The sequence below is a fragment of the Neovison vison genome, chromosome 1 (genome assembly GCF_020171115.1).
Source record: "Neovison vison isolate M4711 chromosome 1, ASM_NN_V1, whole genome shotgun sequence".
In the NCBI taxonomy this organism is placed as follows: domain Eukaryota; kingdom Metazoa; phylum Chordata; class Mammalia; order Carnivora; family Mustelidae; genus Neogale; species Neogale vison.
In genome coordinates, this window is record NC_058091.1 from 258638501 (window position 1) to 258652570 (window position 14070).

The following is a 14070-nucleotide window of genomic DNA, read 5'->3' on the forward strand; positions in this document are numbered from 1 at the left end:
AAGCCGTTTCAAGCCATCGGGAGCCCAGGCTAACTATAGTCCTGAAATCTGCAAACCTTAGAAGTTTGACTCGCATCTGAACCATTGCTTTAATCACATCACTTTTCCTCCTTCTGTATGCCGAGGCTTTCTTCAGTGGGGGAAAAAAAGGTGGAATTACTATTAAGAAATGGGGACTTGCTCAGAACCCCAGAGGCATCCGTCGGATGTGGCCTGCACGTGAAGATAACAGTCATTTGTGGTTTGGCAATAAAGGGCTGAGGGTCCCGTGGTAAGTCACGAGCGCAGAGGGAAATGCTTCCCGGGGCTCCTGAGGATTATCACGCCGGGCAAAGGGGCACGGAGGTTTGGCCTGCTATGTTCACTTCAGGCCATGACAGCGTCTTACCTCTGTCCCTCCCTCTCCCAGGCGCCTCCACTCCAACCACCTGTACTGTGACTGCCACCTGGCCTGGCTCTCGGATTGGCTGCGACAGCGGCGGACAGTTGGCCAGTTCACACTCTGCATGGCTCCTGTGCACCTGAGGGGCTTCAACGTGGCAGATGTGCAGAAGAAGGAGTACGTGTGTCCAGGTGAGCTTGCCCCGCCCCTCTCTCCTCTGTGCTGTGACCCATGCACCACCGAGCCCACTCTCACATCATTGTGGGCATGAGCCCACACCCAGCCCAGACCTGGGTGTGGAATCTCCTAGGTTCCCCAGCACCGCACAGTCCCTTGGACTCTGGGGCGCCCTGACTAGAGTCCTGAGAAAGAAGCTCTTGTCCTCTAGTAAAGGAAACTGCTCAACGAAGTCATGAATCACTTTCTGTTGAGCTTTGTAGTCCATTGATGCTAAGAAACTTAACATGTGTTAAGTGCATTGTTTAACGTTTCCTAAACACTTGCCTATTATCTTAATTGTTCATAGAAATTGAGAGACAAGTGAGTGGAGGTGTGGGGGGTCAGCCTGCTTGGCTGGAAACCCTAGCTCTGCCCCTCAGTAGTGTGTGACTTTGGCAAATTACTGCATGTCTGCAAAATGGAAAAATCATAGTATGTAACTCTAGGGATGGTTGGGAGGATTAAATGAAACTAATGCATAGAAAGCCCTTAACATAATACTCAGCACTTTGGTAAGAGCTAGTAAGTGGAGCTTAATTTTTATAGTTTAGTGGACCCACAAAATGCACTGAGCCAACAGCAGAGTTTGATCTGTGGGTAACTGAAGTATAATAGAAGCACAGAGTGTCTAGTACAGGAAACAGAACTGTGCACAGGCCGGAAGGCAGTGCAGACCTCCAGGGACAGGAGGTGGCTGAGCAACCCAAGAAGATCTTCCCAGAGGATGTAGTGGCTTTTAAACCGAGCCCTCAATTCCAAGTTTGCCTATTTGTTTTTACTTCTCATTGACACCTTCCATTCCCACCAGCTCCCTTCTTCTGGGGGCAAAGAAGGAGAGCCCATCCCGGAATTTCCTCAAAAAGAGAAAGTGTTCAGTTGAGTTTCTCACAGAGGCATCCCCGATTTCCAGGAACCCAATCCCGAAATGGGAGCCCAGTGGCCTCTGAAAGCTGATCTTAGGGGATCGGCCTAAAGGAAGGAGGAAGGAGAGGGACCTCAGCACTGGGGCGGGAGGGAAGGAAGTGCACCCCTGACATTTCTTGACCATTGCTGTTTTCAGAATTGAAGGCAGCCTGAGCCCCATGTGTACTGCAGGGCCCCGACCCAGCCAGCAGTGCAAACCGGCCCCCTTCTGCTCTTAGGCGGCATTGGCAACGGAAGATTTTTTTTTTTTTTTAATTCAACTTCATCTCGCGCTCCCTCCTGCTCTCTCTTGTCATGTTACTACTTCATCAAGTTATTTATTATCCAAAAACATTTTAACATGTCTCGGAGCAGCACCTTCATAATTTCCTCTAGACGCCCACTTAGAAATCACTTCCCGTCAAACACATATAATAAAACCGTTTATCACACAGGCACCCAACTCACATACACTGACTATAATTACAGTAATTATTAGGCAAAGAGTACAATATCGCATAAGTGCCAGTGAAAGAAATAATTATAGAGTGCAGGAGTCATCCAAGAGCTAGTGAGAAAAACTAATTAGAGAGAACGTGAAAACACATCATTACCGGTGGGTGCCAGGCTGACGCTCCGCACCAACACGCGTACCACCTCGTCAGGAAAGCACCTTCCCGACCAAGGAGGGGCGGCTTGCTTCCCTGTCACTGTCACCATCAGGATCTGAACCCTGGATCCTGCTCAGGGAGAGAGGCTGACCCTCCCAGGTCCTGGATGTCCTCGTGCCCTAAACCTCCCTGCTTCGAAAAGGCTAGATCTAGCAGGCAGGTTAACGGTTCAGTACGAGCGACCCTGTTGCCTCCCCTGTTTATATCCATCCAGCCCAGGGCTTGTGGTGATCCCTCAGGCTTGGTAGGACGAAGCTGGGTGTTTTCTGAGGATAGCAGCATCTGGCCCGCAGGCTCCAGACATGAATGCACCGTTCACCTGCACCCCTCACCCGTAGGAGAAATGTACTGTGGGAAATTCAGTGTGGGAAGCCCTCTGCGGGAGGGATTCTTGGAGGCTCTCCAGGCTCTCATGGGTTAAAAACAGAGCTGCGCAGGGGGTTGCCTTCCTTGAGGGTCCAAGTCAGATGTCATGGTTGGCTGAATTGACTGTCCCCGACGAAGGAAGCACTGCCATCCTAGTGGGGTGCAGGAGGAACATCACCTCCGGAAGGTTCGACCTCTTCAATAACTGTTAAAGGTAGTTTGTGAGGTTGTGTGCGGGGGATGGCAGAGGAAGCCTCGCGGAGCAAGACCCCGTGTGTGCACACTCAGGAGGCCAACAGGGAGGGCTGCTTTCATGCACCGACCGCCCCCACCCCAACACCCACCGGGTAGAGTACGGGCTCCACCCGTGGCGGATCCCACAGGGCATCCGCATGTGGCCGTTTGGTAGGAATCGACCCTGCCGGTTGTAGACTGTGAAACCATCAGTGTTCCTTGTTCAGGCTCTTCCCCCGGTGACTCCCCAGAGGAGGACTTCTGTGGAGAGAGGCAGGAGTAAGAGCATCTCCGGGAAGCTCGAGGTCATCTGCTCCGGAGAGAAAAAGGCTCGGGGCGCCAATTAAGCCATCCCTGCGTGTAGCTTCATCACCAACGGCTCCTGTCAGGGAAGCGTCAGAAAACCTCCAGGGCCCTTAAACTATATCAAAAAATTCGCTCAACACATGACTCCAGAGACAGGAAAGAGCTTTATCTCGCTCAGCCTGGGCGGGCCCTGCCTGTTCAAGTCCCCGCTATCTCCCTGTGAATGAAATCCAGCCGACCAGAGCCAGGCCTCTTCTCCCCAGGATTCCTGGCAGCGGGCGCCTTATCACTCCAGCTAACCCAGAAATTGGCTAGCAGGGCACTTTGGCCACCCTTCCAACTGAAGGTATTTATTTCTTCCTCTAAGGAGACTAGGAATTTTTCAAAGGGTGGGAGACTATATTTCATTTTTTATTAACGTTTTCTCAGGTATACAGTTGGACTGCTTGGTTTCCTTCAGCCACTGCTGCAAGGATTCCTCTGTGAATTTTTTTTGTTGTTAAGAAGAGGGTCAGGGCCCTAGGACTCGAAGAGGCTGTGGTCCCTGCTGCTTGTTACCTGAACGGGACTGGGACTTTATTGAATTCATAAGAACAGGCCAGAGAAAAGGTTCTACTTTGGCCATTACTGGACTCATGTGCGTTCCACGTTCTGGGTTTTAGCCCATCTTTACCTAAAGGGTTTATGCTGGGGTTTAAGCTCTAGGATTTGTCTTCCATGCATCAATTTTCTGGTTCCTTAATCTGAAAAAGTTTCTACTGGTCACAATTTGTAATTCAAGGGTATTAGTTAAATATTTGACCCCTTGAGTCAATTATCTCTTTCCTTTAGACATCTTTGTATTCATTGGTTTGTCCACCTGTTTCACACTTAACCTCCGCATAGTCTTTGAGGGTGAGATACTCTTTCCTGAAGGTCAGTCTTGTCTTCTAGTACGAAAGGCTCACGTCAGACATTTTTCAGGTGCCCCAATGCCTAGAACAATACTTGCTCTTAAAAACCTCTCAAGAAATCCTTCCTCATTTATTATTAAAAATGAAATAGGCATATCTCCCTGGAAACAAGACACTTTCCCCTTCCTTCCTTTTTTTTTTTTTTAATTTGGGACTAGTTACTAAGTATAAAGATAATTAAGGTAAGCCATGACTAGCCGCCCATCTCCTTAGGAGGTTTTAATTAAAACACCATAATTGGACATTGCAAGAATGAGATTATTAGGTTTATTTAGCCATTCCTAAAATTATCATGCCTCTGGTATTTAAATCACATTCATTTATATTCTCATCATAATTGCTCAAGCTCCATTGTCATTGCAGTCTGTTGTTGGCTTTTGAAAGGCCAGAGGCCAACAGGGATGCTTAATTTGAATGCGGGAATTAATTTATTTCCACATGCTCACGAGGCCATTGGATTTTTCAGTTCTGTGCACTCTGCTGGGTGGGAGTCCCTTTAAAGACAGAAAGGAATAAACACACCTCTAACAAGAGTGTCCCGCCATCTCCAGAAGAGCTTACACAGTCTGTGTCTTGGCCCCTGAGCTTCCTCTTCCTGCCTCCTGCGATTGCCAGGCTCTTACGGTTTTCAGTATCATGGCAATAAAGAGAGGCGTTGGGTGTCTTTTTTGGTAGAGGAGGTGGTACAAAGAGCACTGGACCAAATTTTAGAACTTTGTCGTTCACCGGCTCCATGATCTTGAACAGTTTGCCCGACCTCTTTATTCTTCCCTTTTTTCATTGGTATAATGCAAGTAATAAAAAAATAATATTAGAACCTGTATCACAGATTTTGTAAGAACCTAGTGAGATCATGCCCGCAAAGCACTGGATGAAATACGGGGCACATAGGAAACCGTCCCTAAGCCCTAGCTGCTATTGTGAGAATGACATCATTCTTAGTTTGGCCACCATTGTGTCCCTGGGCAAGCACTCTCCTCCAAGGGATGGTTTCCTCACCATCTCTGTGGCCCTTTTCAGGTCTGAAGTTTGGTGACCTTTGCCCCACTCATTTGGGCACGAGTTCGAACTTTCCCCTTTTGGCACGATGTCGAGTAGAAGAACAAAGTTGAGGAGGCAGCCAGCAGGAGCCAGTCTCCCCAGTCATCACTTCTCCTCCTTCTCTCTCAGACCGGAGGGGGTGTGGCGCAGTCAGCAGAGACAGGATGACATGATCACTGTCCATGCCAGCCGTCACAGGCACTTCCCCATGACAGGGCTAGCCAGGGACACATTCCTGCCCTCGTGCTCATTGTGGGTCCCCTCCCCGCACCGGGAAGCAGCAGCCTCGTGATGGCGATCAGGGAAGAGCAGGGAAGGGCCAGCATCTGGTTGCCCCACATTCTGCTCTGCCCTCCCTCAAGACATCAGACCACAGTCTGAGGCGTCAGGAGACGCCAGAAGGCGGACCGTCTCTGTTTGCTCCGTGTGTGGCACCAAGGTGGCTCTGGTTCCACATTGAAATTCCCAGTAGTGATTCAGAAAGGGGAGACAAGCCCCGAGGGCAGACAGGTACTTGGCCCATCTCCCTGTCTCCCTGTTCTGCATGAGAACTTCCTTCTACCTCAAGGCAGCAACATTTTCATCCCACTGAAAGAGTGCTCAGGGCAGATAGTTTGGGAACCCATTTAAAAACAAAGAGCAAAGTTCATGTGCTCTCCCAAGTTCATCACGAAACATCTCCGAACATGGACTACAGGGGTTCTGTGTGCTAGTGAATCACTACGCTCTGATTTAAGCTGCTTTCTTTGCCAGGAAGAGGAGGAGGTGGTAGCAGCAGGCAGGCTTGCTCGGGACCGTGAATGTTCATGGCTGGCGTAGGCACATGTTCCTACAACAGGAACACCCCCTTGTGTGTAGGCAGACACTGGCCCAGATCAGCCCCTCCCTTCAAAGACAGGTGGAGACTCTTTCCACCCTGATCAAAACACTCTGTTCTCATTCCTCTCTGCTTCCCAGCTTGTATAGTACTAAAATTTCTCAGAAGAAAGGTGGGTGTTTCATCACTTTGGCCCCCTGGGAATCCACTGTCACCTGCACCAACCCCATCGCATATGGACAGGAGAGGCTGGGAGGGAGGGATTTGCTAACAGAACTAAGGGAAGCCTGGGTCACTCTTACCTGTGCAGGTGAGCAATGCTCAGAGGGAGCCCCAGGGGACTGGGCAGTTGGCCTTTGTTGGCACTGAGCTGTGGTAGAAAGACCTGAACTTCAGGCATGAAAGTCCCATCCACCTAATAGCCACTCCATCCTTCACACTACTGCGGAGCCCAGGGCCCTCAGAACTCAGGCGGCCTCCCTTCAGGACCCTTCTAGAAGGATTGCTTGCCCCCCCCCCCAGATAGCTTGGTGACATTCAGCCCCCACTCTGCCAGGCTTCTAGACCAATTTTATCCATGTGTTCATCCTTTCACTCACCCAAGGTATGTTTACTGAGTTCCTGCTCTGTGTTTCAGTCCTATTTTGGGCACTGGGGATGGAAGAGGGCAGAAGACAGAACAGGTCACTGCCCTTATAGAATTTACATGCTAGTTGCCGTCTCTCCAAAGACCAAAAGCCAAGGGGAGGGACTTCTGCCATCAGAGCACTCCCAGGCTCAAAGGGAAGTGGGCTCAGTCCGTCGGACATTGATCAGAGGGGAAGGTTTCCAGGGGAAATGAGCCCATCTTTCCACCCCATCTTAAACCTGACATGTTTGTTTCAACAAGAGGATAACACCCTCACCACGTGTGAATGCCTGGTTGGGCACTGCCAGTCCAGGATGCCGACAGAGGCTATAATTACCTTTGTTTCTCTCTTCGTAATTAAAGGTGTTGTTAGTGACCTGGTTATGGAATCTTTTTCAAAGGCTTTTTTTTTTTTTTACCTTGACAACATCCCTTGAAATGTAGCACATGCTGCCTGCAGAATGAAAGCCACCCTCTGAAAGACCCAGCTCATCCCCAGAGGGATTCCAGACTACAACCTGGGTCTGGTTTAAACAGATTTAATTTCAGCATAGATGTCAAAAGGGACATTTTGGGGAAAAAAAAAAACAACCCTCCATTTTAGAACTTCCTGTTGCCCACATGAGCCCTTGACTATACTGTCTTTCTCCCCGACTTCCCTTTCTGACACAGCCCAACCAAGTAATATTTTTACAGATCAAAAGATGGGCAGCCTCTGCCTCAACGGATGGAAGTTCAAGGGCACAGACTTCAGCCTTCCATGTAGCCCCTGACTTACCCAAGCAGGAAGGTGCCCAGGGTGTGACGACTCTCCCTGACCTTGTTAGGTGCCCTTTGCCCCAGGATGTGGAGGGCCCGGCCTGGCATTTTTCTTTGGGGAGCATGATCTGCACTTTAAAAGCCCTGACACCTGAAGCCATGCCTCTCCCAGCCTCTCTTGTGTGTGGGGAGAAGGAGGGAGCACTTCCCACAATAGATCCCCCTGACCGCCTGCAAAGCGGTGGAGCCAGGGACACAGAGGTGCTGTTGGGTGTCTTACTCCTGCTTCCCTTCCTCTGAAAACCAGGAGTCCTGAATCTTTCCATCCAGAAAGGACTTCAGAAGTCATGTAGTCCAAACTCCTTATTGACTGAGATCGAAGCAAAAAAACTCAGAGGAGCATTATGACTTGCAGATCATTAGTGGCAGAGCCAGACTCATTAATAGTAATGATAACAACTAACAGTACTAAACTCCAACTCCGTGCTGTGCATTCTTCTAAATCTTTTACATGCATTAACTTCCTTTACCTTCACAACAAAACCATGCTATGAAACAAATATTGTCATCTTCCCCCATTTCACAGATGGGGAAAACTGAGGCACAGGATATAAGGATGAAATTACAGAACCAGGATTCAAATTGAGGCAGTGGGACTCCAGTGCCACAGCATCCTTGTTCCTGATCTGAGACTCTCACAGACTGATTCTCTGGGATTGCCATTTTTCTCAGAAATGGGAAACTTCTCCAGTTTTGAACTAAGTTGGTATCCCTTCTCTCAGAGAATGTTCCAGTTGGGGACTTTGGTATAAGTCATCATCTCTCCAGCATTTTTCTGGTCTCCATGAAATCCGCTAGTGCAACACTGGAGAGTTGGACGTCCTTGTGCCCTTGACAAGAATATTTTCTCAAATGCCCGTGCTAGGAGGACATTTTTAAATATTTGATGTGTGTGTGTGTGTGTGTGTGAGAGAGAGAGAGAGAGAGAGATGAGCCAAAGGAAATAAGAATCTTTGGTTATTGAGTTAACACTGTCCAGCGAGGTAAGTGTTCCACATCAAGCCTTCTGCATTCATTTGAGCCCTTGCAGAAGGGCCTGCCCCAGGCCTAGGGGCTGTCGAGTGTGGAGAGGGAGCCTTCCACTTTGAGTCTCAGTGTCTGAAAAAGCATTTGCTATAGACCCCCTTGGTCTCTGATGCAACCACTGTAGCCAGACCCTCTCTGGCTTCCCAGACTTGGCTTCTCCAGTGAACAGAGGCCACAGCAAAATTAGTTTTTCCCTGCCGACATTTTTGTGTTTCATGTTTCATCTCTTTCCAAGGGCTCCCAGCCGGAAGTCCCATGTCCAAGCAACGAGATCTTCAGGGTTGTTCTGAGCTTACCCAGCCCGTGGCCCTCTGCTCTGGGGCTGGGAGTCTGGAAAGACATTGACAGCATCTCTGCTGACTAGATCTAGCCGGTGTGGGATATAAAGTCCTGAGGAGGTTTGGGGTTGAGTCTACTTTTTGGGCCACAATGTTGTCATTTGGAAAACTAACGACAGGTTCGAGATTCTTGCCTTACTTTGAAGAAACAGGGATAGCATGAAAGTTTTTCGGTCTTGAAAACATCTAAATTCACTGCTTGTGACTGTTTGAACCCTGAGTTAGTTTGCTAATATATGCACTTCTCTGCATTTGATATTCTAAGTAAGCGCCTTAGATGCCACGTACTCGAGTTTATACTACTTTGCTTTAAACTCACATTGGTTCTCACCTCAAAATGAAAAACTAACTCCAAAATATGTAGTAAATTATTTCCCATTTTTTTTCCAATAGGTAGGTTTTATTTGCATATTCTTTGGACATACAAGCTGTTTGAAAATGCCTTGGATGTTGTCACTGCTGGGGACTCTTGACAGTTGGACAACATCAGTGCCCCAAATAATGAAATTCTGATGCCTTTTTTCCTCCCACTTGGTTTTAGTCATGAGTTCTAGCCTCTAGAGAAAAGAATGAAAATGTGTCTATGTTCAGTATCCAGTCCTCCAATAAAAGCCAAACAACGTGGGTGTTCATTCAAACATGGGGCTGAGAGCGTAGTCCCCGTGTATGCTGTTTGCATGCCTGTGGCATATTTTCACGCGGGATTGACTCTGTGAGCAACCCTTTCTCTGAAAGATGAGGCTGATGGGATGACAGAGCAGGTGAGACAATCCAGAAGCAGGTCAAGGTCAGAATCACTCCTCTTGGCTAAATATTTAGCCAGTGGCAGCTGTGTCTCCCACCTGAGGGAAGATGTCAGCTGGCGAAAGTGTTTCAGGTAGCTTTTCAGGTAATGCTGGGAAGTGGTGAAGGGGCACAGAGGGCCAGGCAGCTCCTGACCCTGCCGTGACTGACCGCTGTGTTCCTGCCCGACAGGCCCGCACTCAGAACCTCCATCCTGCAATGCCAACTCCATCTCCTGCCCCTCGGCCTGCACTTGCAGTAATAACATCGTGGACTGTCGAGGGAAGGGCTTGACTGAGATCCCCGCCAACTTGCCAGAGGGCATCGTCGAAATGTAAGTGCCCCATCTGCCACTCTCTGTCCCTGGCGAGTTTACCTCTCCGTCTCAGCCAGTCCCCCGGTGGTCTGGCAGCACGATGGCCTGTCAGAGCTAACTATGGAGAGCACTCAGGAATCTCTTTGCTATCCTTCCAGGCTCTCCCAGGTGTGGTAGTTTCCAGAACGCAGTCAGCAAACTGCCTAGGGGTCTAAATACTCCGAAACTTAGTTCTGTGAATAAAATTTTCTTGGAACACAGCCACACCTATTGTGTAGGCATTGTCGGTGTCTTCCTCACAAGGCAGGATTGAGTAGTTGTGACCTACAGCAAACCAAGCCCCGTTGCATGTACTCTCTGGCCCTTTCTGGTGGCAGTTTGCCAGTCCCTTCCCTGGAGCCGCCCTGGGATCACCTTCTAGCTCTACCTTCCCCTAGCTGTGTGGCTTTGGGCAGCATAATTGCTCTCTTTCATCTAGTTCTCTCAGCTTTAACAATGTGGTAATTATAGCATCATCCATGGGTCACTGTGGAAACAGTGAAATACAGCGCGTAAGCCCTTAATTCGGTCCTTGGCACATGAGCAAGTGCTCTGTGCAGTGTGGTAGTGTTGGCAGAAAGTACACGAGTGACGAACTCATTTCATGGCTGCCATTAACTGAACAAGAGACTGAACTATTAGTCATTTCAAATCAGATTCTTGTCCTCTAGACGCGGTCTGTAGATAACACAGACGAGATTGTGCGTGTCCGTGTGTGTGCACAGATCCACTAAAATTCCACTAAAAATCGGTTGACCGTATAGCCCAATCTTGTCTACGCTTCCCCCGCGCATTAGATTTTAGCCGGTTTCTCATTCTGGATCGAGTAGAGGGTCAGTCGACACCGACATCAACATCACTCATTAAATGACCCCAAGTGTGTTCGTGTTCTACCTTCGCTTTTAGGTGGCTTGATTAAAAACACAGTGAGATACGACCCTCCTGCTCCAAATATCATCAGACAAAATCCTCCAAATTAGACACACATTCCCCTAGCCTCTCCGCTGCTCTCCTCCCCCGTTCCTCCTCCTACACATGCCCTTCTGGTCTGATAGATGGCCCATTAACTCTTCCAGCCATTCATACATTCATTCAACAAACATGTGTTGTTAGCCCACTGCATTCCAATCACAGTTCTGTGCTTGAGGAGCATCAGTGAATAAAAAAGATAAAATTTCTGCCTTTATGGTGCTTGCATTCTAGTGGGGGGTGGGGGAGGGGATAAATAATAACCAAAGCAAAGCAAATTATAGGATATGATCGAAGGGGGTAGCTTCTGTGGAGAAAAATAAAACAAGGAAAAGATTCAAAGTAAGTAGGGAGGAGAAAATAAAGTGGCTATGTGGAGGAACAGTATTGCAGGTCAAGGGCACAGCACAAAGGTCCAGAGGTAGAAGTGTGTCTGCTGTACCAGAAGGCCAGTGTCTCTGAAGTGAAGTAAACACAAGGGAGAGTGTTGGAGGATGAGATCAGAGAGGCAATGTGGAGCCAGATCAGGGGGGCATTTTATGGACTCTGCTTTCATCCTGATTGAGATGAGAAGAAACATGATTTACCACAGTGGAGACTCGGATTCCTCTTTCTTTATTGGTTTTACCAGCTTTTCCCTAATTCCCTTTAACACTTTCTTCCCCAGCCCCGGGGAACACAACTCATGCCTGCACCTCTTCCTGTGGGCAGGAGCTAGTCCGTCAAGCGTCCTTTCGTCCTGACACCCACACCTTGTGTGGCCTTCTCTCAACCTTCAGTCTTCCTTTCAGCAACAACCAACAATTAATTCACTTCACATTTTGCTGTGTTCCTTCACTAAAGGGTCTATTGCTCTAGCCTTGGAGATCCCTTCCTTCTGTGGAGCTCACTTAGACCCCATGCCTCTCCTGTTCATCCCCTCGCTTCTCTTCTTCTCCCATTTCCTTTTATTCCTGGCCTTATGCTCTCTCCTTTCCATACTGTTTCCCTTGTCTTCATCTTCCTCCCCTAATTCATTCCCCTCTTCTCTCCCTCTCCCACCCATGATCCTCCCAGTTCCCTTCCCAGCCCCATCTTCCTCTTCACCCAGGTAACACTTTGCTCCTTGTCATAAGAACCTCCACCTTCCCTCTCCATCCATGCCAGGGTAGGACTCTGGATCTCCCAAGACAGATGTTCAAGACAGAATTCTTGCCCACGTTCATCTCATTTCAGATTCCCATAGATCTTTGCTTTCTTTTTCTGCCCCACTTTGTTCCTTTCTCCCTCCATCTGCCAGGTTTATCTTCCCTCCTCAACAACCATAGATCTTTCCTCAAACCACAGCCTGATAAAAGAGGCCAGTCTAGTAGTCAAGCGGTAACTTGACCCCCACCAGCCCCTTCTCTGCTCCCCATCTTTATACCTCCAACTTGGGCCTCACAGGCACAGAGCTCAGGTGTCTGGGAGAGAGAAAGTGCAGATGTCCACATCAGAGGTGGGATCCGCGCAGACCCAGCCATTCCTGGACTCTTGACTTCATACCTGGACACCAAATTTTTAAAGGGATATTAACAAACTAGTGTAGTGATTTCTGAAAGGCTCTCTGATCACTGATATCTTTTTCCTGATGTGAGGTAAAGTGAGAAAAACAAAAACAATGTGATGTTTTTCTGTTGAGCAAAACTGGTCAATTTAAAGGACTATCCTTTATTTTAAATTCCTGGGCTCCCTTATTCTGTTATTGTTGTTTTTAAAAATGCCCGTTATCTTATGAAATGATGGCCACTGAAGGCAGAATGCATATGCTTGTGTGCCTACGCACAGGTCCATGACAAGTATGTGTGTAATTACATGTGTAATTATTACGTGATTATCAATGTATGTCTCTGTATAAACACGTATCATATATAACACACAGGGCACCTTAACTGGCAAAGTAAAAGGTCTGGAACCACCTAGGCTGTGGTGGGAATAACCAACCTAGCTAGATTGCTTCTAAAAACAGCCGCAAACAGCAACCAGATTCTTAAGAGTGTAGACGGTGAATTCAGGGAGCTAGCTCCACGTACTGGCTCTGGCCCTGCCTTTTAGCTCTTGCTAAATGACTTTTCTGAGTCTTGTTTTCCTCAACAGAGACATGCAGAGGCCAATGGTACCTTCTTTTTTTTTTTTTTTAAGATTTTATTTATTTATTTGACAGAGATTACAAGTAGCAGAGAGGCAGGCAGAGAGAGAGGGGAAAGCAGGCTCCCTGCTGAGCTGAGAGCCCAATGCGGGGCTCAATCCCAGGACCCTGGGATCATGACCCAAGCTGAAGGCAGAGGCTTTAACCCACTGAGCCACCCAGACGCCCCCCAATGGTACCTTCTTAACAGTTCTTGTGAAAGTGAAATGAATGCGTTTAGCCAAATGCTTAGCATTGTGTCTGACACATAGAATAGACTCTGTTAGCCGGGACTGTTGGTATTTTACTACTGCTAGTACTAGTACTAGTACCACTTCTGTTTAACTACTACCACTTCCACTTGTATCAGGCTCAGTGAGAAGGGTTGGACCATATCATCGGCACTGGAGCTACCTGCATGCGCAAACCTTCCATAACGCTATGTCAGGCTTTTGAGGGTTTGGGGTGAGAGAAGAGATTCAAGAAACAGGCTGGCCAGTTGCATTAGGAATGGAGCCGGACAGTGGCTCATCTTCATGCAAATGTATGCAGACATGGAAATAAGGCTGCCCCTGCTTCCCGAGCACCCATGGCCCACCAGACAGATTGCCCAGGATTTCTCCTTCTGTGATGAAATGAAGCTGAGACATTAAATCAGACGAGGCAAGATTCTTTGGTTCAGAATATATGGGGAGAGGTGACATGTAGGAGAGACCTTTGAGGAAGAAACCTGCTCCTTCTTCAAGGCGACAAAGCCTGTGCCTGGGGACCTGTGTGTTGGCCCAAAAGTCTTGAAAGCAGCTGAAACGCATCCTCTTAGCAGGGAGAGAAGACCAGCAGATGGGGGAGGTTGAAAGATGAGACAGAGAGTAGAGAGTTGAAACTGCAGTACGCACCCCAGGATGAATAAGAAGTGTCTGATTTATCATCCCAAAGACATCTGAATGTGACTTTTTCTTTTTACTGTCAAGAATTCTGCCTCTTATCCATGGCACGCATACAATGCAGACTTTCCCTCTCTCCTTAGGGATGCTGGGCACCCTATCAGGCGCTCCAGGCCCTATGCACAACCCTTAGCAAGCAGTGGTGCTCCACCACCTCGGGAGGGGTTCTG

The 14070-nt window shown here is 48.3% G+C and overlaps 1 protein-coding gene across 1 annotated transcript in view; it reads left to right on the forward strand.

The window, feature by feature from the left end:
• SLIT3 (slit guidance ligand 3) overlaps positions 1–14070 on the forward strand; it is a 593355-nt gene that overhangs the window by 462622 nt on the left and 116663 nt on the right. Inside the window, exons 8-9 of the mRNA XM_044229780.1 lie at positions 410–573; positions 9679–9820. Coding sequence (XP_044085715.1) covers positions 410–573; positions 9679–9820 — 306 coding nt within the window. The remainder of the gene's footprint in view (positions 1–409; positions 574–9678; positions 9821–14070) is intronic.